At 41.7% G+C, this 7,826-nt stretch overlaps 1 protein-coding gene across 1 annotated transcript in view; it reads right to left on the reverse strand.

Annotated features, from left to right (window-relative positions):
* Positions 1–1,038: 1,038 nt before the first annotated feature.
* Positions 1,039–7,826, reverse strand: part of itsn2b (intersectin 2b) — a 35,189-nt gene continuing 28,401 nt past the window's right edge. Inside the window, exons 29-40 of the mRNA XM_020589973.1 lie at positions 7,633–7,739; positions 7,304–7,487; positions 6,613–6,711; positions 6,388–6,471; positions 6,195–6,278; positions 5,977–6,039; positions 5,323–5,472; positions 5,024–5,142; positions 4,858–4,940; positions 4,417–4,500; positions 2,992–3,165; positions 1,039–2,652 (exon numbers count right to left, since the gene is read on the reverse strand). Of these exons, the coding sequence (XP_020445629.1) occupies positions 2,507–2,652; positions 2,992–3,165; positions 4,417–4,500; positions 4,858–4,940; positions 5,024–5,142; positions 5,323–5,472; positions 5,977–6,039; positions 6,195–6,278; positions 6,388–6,471; positions 6,613–6,711; positions 7,304–7,487; positions 7,633–7,739 (1,377 nt within the window). The 3' untranslated portion in view covers positions 1,039–2,506. The remainder of the gene's footprint in view (positions 2,653–2,991; positions 3,166–4,416; positions 4,501–4,857; positions 4,941–5,023; positions 5,143–5,322; positions 5,473–5,976; positions 6,040–6,194; positions 6,279–6,387; positions 6,472–6,612; positions 6,712–7,303; positions 7,488–7,632; positions 7,740–7,826) is intronic.

Below are 7,826 nucleotides of genomic sequence, written 5' to 3' on the forward strand. Positions count from 1 at the left end.
GTCTCCTTGGTTTGTATTTTCTGTTCACCCATGGCAGCTTTAATCACATCCACCTCTCGCTGGGTAAACTGCAAACTCGTTTTTATCTCCTGTATTTCTCTGGTCATGTCGTCGAGTCTCTTGTTATTTGTCTCCATAATTAGTTGCACGAAGCCTTTGAAGTTTTCCTGTTGTTGGTTCATCAGCGCGATGTACATCTGTTTCTGGCATTTTAATAGTTGTAGAATTTGTTCAAAGACTTGAAAGTGTAGAAGATGTGAAAAATCGTAGAACAGACAAGAGGAGCAGTAAAGAAGTGTACTTAATCTGGCAGTCAGTCATGTAACCCAACTTCTCCTACTACAACAGTACCAGGATTTAATACTGGAAAAAATGAATTCTAGCTCTCAAACTTATTTGTTCTTGCTGTATGCAACTTTTAGAAACCAGGATTGGTGCACTCACTCCACACAAAATATTTTACTGCTGGTGTAAGTGAAAACACTGGGATGCTGTTGTCAGTATGTACAGAAGCTACTGTGTAGAAGCGGTACCCAAATAACAAACTGCAAATTTAATAAATGGTTGTGATTTGTTAGCTGTCAGCTGTTTACTCCTCATGTACTGCTGTGTGCTCAGTCAGCACACTTTCCTTTAACCAGTCAATAATTATAGTTTTTTGAATGCCTTTAATTAGATTTAAGAAACCCTGATCCAAAGAGCACCACACAGAGGCCATAGTGAATGCAAACAGAAGGTGACAGACTCCAGGCCAATGAGCTGTGAACAAGAGAGGCCATAAACTCAGCACAGCAGCAGTCAATGCAGAAGGCGGCAGAAACTAAAGACAAAGTCAAACACCCCTACACAGACAGGGATGGTAAGTCTCTTCACACGTGCTCCACAGATTAAAAAACATAAGACTTAAAAACAGTTGTGTTGATTCAATAGGACACACTACAGCAGGCCTAACAAAATGACTACTGACCTAGTCCAGTTACAGTAAAACTCAACCATAGACAGTCGTCTAAGACATTACATTGCCTTTCTATCAACATGCCCCATAAACACATTTTTAATATTGACATCACAATTTATTATCAAAGAGGACACAGCAAGCAAGGCTGCTCCAAGCCTGTGGATAGTCACATACGCATAAATAAAGAAATAAATACAACACTTTTCCTTAATATCCAGATCACCAGCAGGTACGCAGAAATAAAACTGGATGCAAAAAACAGAAGAGTAAAATCAAGTTAGAATACGCTGAAAAGTCAACTTAAAACATAAATATACAGCTTTTAAACACTACGTCCTTACAAAGTTTTAATGGAGGATGTTTATAAGGGGAACTTGGAGGCAACACAGACGGACAGTACTGCTGGCAGTGAATGACATGTCTGGCAGGGCACAGGGGAAGTAAGAAATACTGTTTATTATTGCTGACAAACTGCCAATCTGTGTTGCCTCAAAATCCTCAGCACTGAAACGGGAGGCAGGAAGAGCTGCACTCCCACTTCCAGAAGTGTCGATTTTGTAACCCCCCCCCAAAAAACAAAATGTATCCTATGATCCCAGAACACAAATTAATTTAGAAACTGACTAAAAGACTCAAAAGATATTCTGCATTAAGGCCTTGTATCTACAAGTTAACTTCCAAAGTTGCAGCATCTCAAGAGCCCTCAACTAAAGATATCTGCTTGTTTCTTTATCCTTCTACTTCCAAAGATACACACGAGATAAAAAGTGTTCAGTGTCGTTACAGTGACGCAGACTCCAGCCACGTCTCCTGAGATGTTCTAGTTACAGCAGCAACATGACTCCAGACCAAAGCTACTGACAAAAACCTCTTGCCCAAGTTGCCTGATGTACTTCCTATGCATCACCTTTCATCTGCTGCTTATGATGCTATTAATGTCACAAGAGCTTGTCAGCCGCAGCCCACGCCTTCTGAGAGCCATCAGCAGCCTCCTCAAAAAAAAACACCTTTAACATATCCATAGCTTGAAAATGAAGAGCAAACACTAGTTACTTTAATTAAATGGCCTCAGTTGAGCAGACTTGGCGAAGTGTGCGTCAGCAAGTGAATACTTGAAAACTGTTTTAACTGTAATCCAGAGCAGTGAAGAACCTTTATTATATAGTTTTATTGCTTTATTAGTATTTCTATTATTATTTTCTTCTAACAGCCTTGGCCCAGTGGCACCCTCCTCTGAAGGTTAAACATCGTTACAGCTAAAGACAGATTCATGAGACACTGTGTCTCCACTTTTTACCTTCAGAGTGAGAATACTGTACAGGTGAGGTGCAATGTGCGGCACCGACCAAGCCTCCCTTTCCATCTGACGTCACCATGTGAAACACAGTTCAGAGGTGGTAGAGAAATTTTCTCTGTGTCTAGTTTTGGCATGTGGGGGGTAACCATCCTAGTTTTTTATATAACAGAAAGCAGCGTTTATTTGGTTAGATTTCCTTGTTTGGATGTCTCAGCAAAAACCAGTGTCTTATTTCAGTTGGTCCCTTGTGACTACTTGTCAAAGAGCTGCAGGTCGAGGCGGACCCACACTTCCCCTGTAGGAACCTCGTGCAGCAGAAGACGTCGCGTTGTCGGCCCCTTGTTCTCCAGCTCTTTCTTTATTGTTGCCACGGGAACCTCTGTCCGACCCAGGAATTCTGACAGAAGAGAGGAACAGAAGGTGGCACGTGTGTTCGGAATAAAAAGATCAAATAAAAATGATCAAGGATGGAGCAGAAAGGCCTTTTTAACGGTGTAATTATAAGCATACTACTACTGCACAGTGATCAAATCTTCCATGTTTAGTCTCCCGATTAATGTAACAACTCCAAACATATATTAATTACCATGTTTACGTAACCACTAGTCTGAAAAATAAGTGCAGTCTTTTATAATCTAGAGATAGTTTAGTTGAGTTTTGCAGCTTTAGAAAGACATCAGTGAGAGAAGAGATGAAAAAGAAAGATGCAACATGAAGAAACAAGCAGGTAACTGACCATCAGGTGAAAACTGGTCTTTTTCAAAGATGGTGATGCAGAGGACGTCCTGGTAGAAGTCTTTGATGTGAAACTGACAGTTGAAGTTCCACTTGGGGTTCAGGGTGTCGTTGAGTGTTCTGGACGTATAGAGCTGAGCTCCCATGGTCACCTCACAGTAGGGGTTACTTTTACCTGGAGGAGGGAAGGAACACAGGTGTAGGGGAAGGGAGGAGGATGTAACGGCAGGAAGGAAAAACAGGACTGAGATTATAGTAAGTCAGAAAAGTAAAATGTCAACAAATAAATATTTTTTTGGGCAAGATTTGATGATGACTTGACTACATGACGACCAAGCAATAGGCAAAGTGGGCCAAAAATACATGAAACAAGAAATACTGCTGCCACACAACTATCTCATAATAATCTTATTTATTTACTGGAATGTGAATGCAACAACTAACTGCGGTTTTACCCTGACTTCATCTGTGATCCATGCAGCAGGCATTAAAAGCTGAATTTTAACCACCGTACTGGGAGCTCAGTCGGTCTCTTAAATGGTTTTTGCCATCAGCAGGGGTCGGACCTGCTGAGCCGAGGCGTGGCAGAGCCGTGCCGCTCGTGAGTCCGTGCAGTTGCGTTTCCACTGCACCATAAGATGCACTGTTCATCTTCTGCATCTTGCTCAACTGGGGGGGTGCCAGCAGCTGAGAAGTACCATAACTTGTGGGGTTCATCCCAAGTCTCTTATACACACCACTGTTTTCTCACTTGTGTCTTAGTCCCGCCCACATAAGATGCATGGAAAAGATGTGAGGAGAGAGGGTTCGAGGAAACACATTATTAAAGACATGAGATGTCCATTCTTCAAATCCTTCAATGAAGCGTCCAATCGCCAACTGATTTCTGATAAAAGGTTTGTGTCAGTGCACAAAAAAAACTTCCACAAAGGATGGTCTAGTGTATCCTTGGTCATGGCTCCTCCAGCACCATCCTTGGTCCTCAGAGCCGATATGAGAGACCTCGGTCGACCAGAACGACCGAGGAACGGTTTTATAGGAGACATGAGATGTACCCATGGTATCAGAGTGGTGTTACTAGCTTGCAACACAGAGCCCTTGGTGTGAGGCATCATTTTAACCCCTCGTCATAAGACCAAATGAGAAACTATTTTCACTTGCTGTGATAAAATTACAGACAAAAAATTCAGTGCTTAATGTATAACGACTTGCCCTTGGTTTAACATTTCAGCCAATCATGAGTCTCAATGAGAAGAAACAGCCCAAGTCTGCACAATTACATCCTGCTGCTAGGAACAGATGAAAACAGAGGTCAACCCGTGCTCACCCAGCTCGATTAAAGCAGGTTGACCCGGGCAGATTGAAGAACACTATTATTTGTCAGAGCTGTAGAGACATCCTGTAAAATGAGTGCATTCATGCTCACCATTGGGTTTTGCTGCCTTGAGTTCAGTGGCCTCCAAGATGGTAACAAGGAGTCTGCCGATGCCGCTACCCTTCACAGATCGGGCTGCAAACACACACACACAGACACACAGACACACACAGACACACAGACAGATGGATTAATCCGAGATCTCATCACATCTGTTGGCATCAGAAACAAATCAATTTTTACTTGTATAGCACCTTTTGTACATGTTCATGCACTTCAAAGTGCTTCACTGATGGTGATGATGATGATGAAGAAGATGATAGGATAGAAGAAATATTAACGGTACAATGAGACCAATGCACACATCTTTTTGTGAAATAAAAAAATAAATTGGTTGAAATTACAATGAAAACATGATAAAACGGATAAAAACACAAACATAAAAGAGGGAATAAAATATTTCAGCATGACTGTGAGAGTGCAGAGACAAACCTTGGTAGGCCTTGTCCCTTTTTTTCTTTTCTGTCTCAATAAATTCTTCAGATGCAGCCTTGATCTTATGAATCCATGCAGTGCTGAAAACACAAACATCCTACAGTGACGACACAGGTAGACCAACACACTGAATCTGTGCGTGTAAGCATTTGCATGCAGCCACCGTTCATTGATGTTGTCTGTCCGGAGTGCGTAGACTCTATCGATATGCGATATTTGAAAGAGGGGCTCATCACTGGAAGGATCCGGCAGCTTCACTAGGACTTCGTTTAACAGCAAAGGCTTCAGGAACAAAAAGAAGAAACAGCCATGCGTGAAAATACACAAACATGACATTAAAAAGTCACAAATGACATGGCAATCGCTCATTTTATAAAATGCAAATAAAGGAAACATGATCTCAAATCTCATGCTGACTCAGAGAAACACATTTCCCCCTGACCTACGTTGTGCATTTCTCACCGGTTTGTACATCTTGAGCTGTACATTGCTCTTGATGCTAAACAGTTTATCGGGCCCGGATGAGATAAACTGTTTAGCTGCATAAGTCAAAAGCAGGAAGTCGTTAAAGAGGAAAGCCCAGAGTTCCCTGTTGCTCTTTGCCTTGTATATCTGGAAAGAAATAAGTGAAATATATCATAAAAATGTATGATTTCAGAAACAATACTTACAACATGATCACAAAAACATAGGTACAGTTAAATTTGCTGTTGTAAATTCTCTCTCCTCTATTTTCTCATGCTCATTGATGATGGAGGTGCAGCAACTGTTCAGCATCAAGATATTGTCAAGCAAATCAACTTCTGTTTATATGACAGTATTTATCAGGGTGACATATCATCATGTCCATCTGTTGGGTTTCTGCTCAGATGAACTGGCCTGCTCATCTCTTCTGTCAATTTCTTCACTGGATTTCCAAGACTTGTGACATTTAACATGACGTCCTGGGGTGTGACTTGGTCCAGATTTCATCTTCCTGTACACCCCAGGCTGTTTGGCCTCTTTTACTTTTATTCAGTTAGATGGAAAATGCTCTTTTTAAAAGCACAAAGACCCACCACAGTGGTTCACTGATAGCCAGGATCATTGCTTCAGAAACATTGCAGTGTTACTCACCTTACCACTGTGGAGCAGTTTCCTGGGACCCATACAGTTGGTAAGAGAGTTAAAGATCATGTGCTGGAAGAAAAAACATATTATTTTCATATGTTTATTGGGATTAGGAATAGGACAGTGGTGTTTACGGCAGACTCTCCCTATCATAACTATTAATGCTAAATGAAGCCATTGAAGTATAAATAATTAGCTTGGCGGTGAGTTAGTCAGCCCAGTACCTCCACAGCACCATCACATTGTATGTGGTTCTGAATCCATTCCAGTCTGTCAGAGCTCTCCTTCTCTCTCACACCCTCGTTTACCTGGTTGAAATAATTGTTCAGTACAGAAACAGTTAAATAAAATAAAAAGCTCCTTCCCACCAAGAACATTGAAAAAATAACTTAAAATTAAAGGAGTGAAGAAATGAACCTGTTGACAGAGTTCCTCTGCCCTCTCCAGAGCCTCTTTCAGAGGACCCCGATCAGCATGGCCTTCTGCAGTGCACTCCAGGATCTAAACATACACAGCCAAGTTAATTACACCCACAGACGAGAGACGGAAAGGCAAAACATCCTTTTTACTAACAACACAGCAAGGTCAGCATTTGAGCCAATGAACGAGGAATTCTAACATGTTCATAACCAGATGGCCTACGTTTTTGATGTGCAGCGGGTAGCGTGTGATTCTCTGCATGGGTTTCAACAGGAAGCTGGACAGCGGCATGCCTTTACACCGGTAGTCTGTGGCGATTTTCTGGTGAGAGTAAAAGACAACGTTAACAAATAGGATTAGGATCTAATCACATCCATGGCCTCAGTCTCCACCTCCTAATGCCACTCTAAGGTTTTTCTTTACTACACTTTTCCTGTTCTCTCCTCTTCCTCCCACCCAGGGGTGGATCTAGAAACATTTGGACAAGGTGGCTAGGTAGGTGGCAAATTGGCAATACATGTAAAAGTTAAATTAAACCCCTGGCTGTATGAAATGATAAACCATAGAAACCAAGAAATTTTGTGTACAACCCCAAATCAAAAAGTTATATGTAAAATTTGTAACTAACATTTTTATACAGCAGCACATTATTTGATGTGATACCTTATGAATTTGATTCTTTGTTCAAAATAAACACACTTCAATTCTGATGCCTGCAACACATTCCAAAAAGTTGGGACAGTAAAGCGTTTACCATGATGTGGTGTTGCCGTTTCTTTTCACAACACTTAAAAGACATTTAGAGGTTGTAAAAAGCAGACACACAGTGCTTTCTTTAGCTAACTTTGGCTGTGCTCCTTATTTACTCCTGGTACCACCCCTGGCCACCCTCTGGCTCCACCCATGCTCCCACCTTGAGAAAGTTCTTAAAGTCTGGCTCGTTGTCGATGCGAGTCTGGAGCAGTGAGGCTCCGTTGATCTGGCATGAGCAGAAGCAGATGTAGGGCTGCATGTGGGACAGCTCTGCGGCCAGGATATCGCCGATCATCTGCACTGGCATGTTCTCACCACCTGTCTTCTTACGACTATGCAGTGCCCTGTAAATACACAAACATGTACATAGAGTAGATAAACACAAGCAGAGTCCACATACACACATTAAAACAGCTGCACTGGTGTAACATTTTACTGTTCTTTCAGACCCAGTGTTCCTTCCATTCCTTCTGTCCATGTGATATTTACTTGAGAAATTTAGTGTTGCAGGCCAGCAGGTCTTTCCAGTTGACGAAGATCATGGCCATCTCTCCTTCATTGAGCCGGCCCGACTCGAACATAGGCTTATAGAAAACCTACACAAGATTTACACATACTGTCATGTTAAGAGGACGCACTAACACATTTCCTTCACATAAAAAAATATATATTTTTTCCTAAAT

Source organism: Monopterus albus, unplaced genomic scaffold (assembly GCF_001952655.1).
Source record: "Monopterus albus unplaced genomic scaffold, M_albus_1.0 scaffold10.1, whole genome shotgun sequence".
Lineage (NCBI taxonomy): Eukaryota > Metazoa > Chordata > Actinopteri > Synbranchiformes > Synbranchidae > Monopterus > Monopterus albus.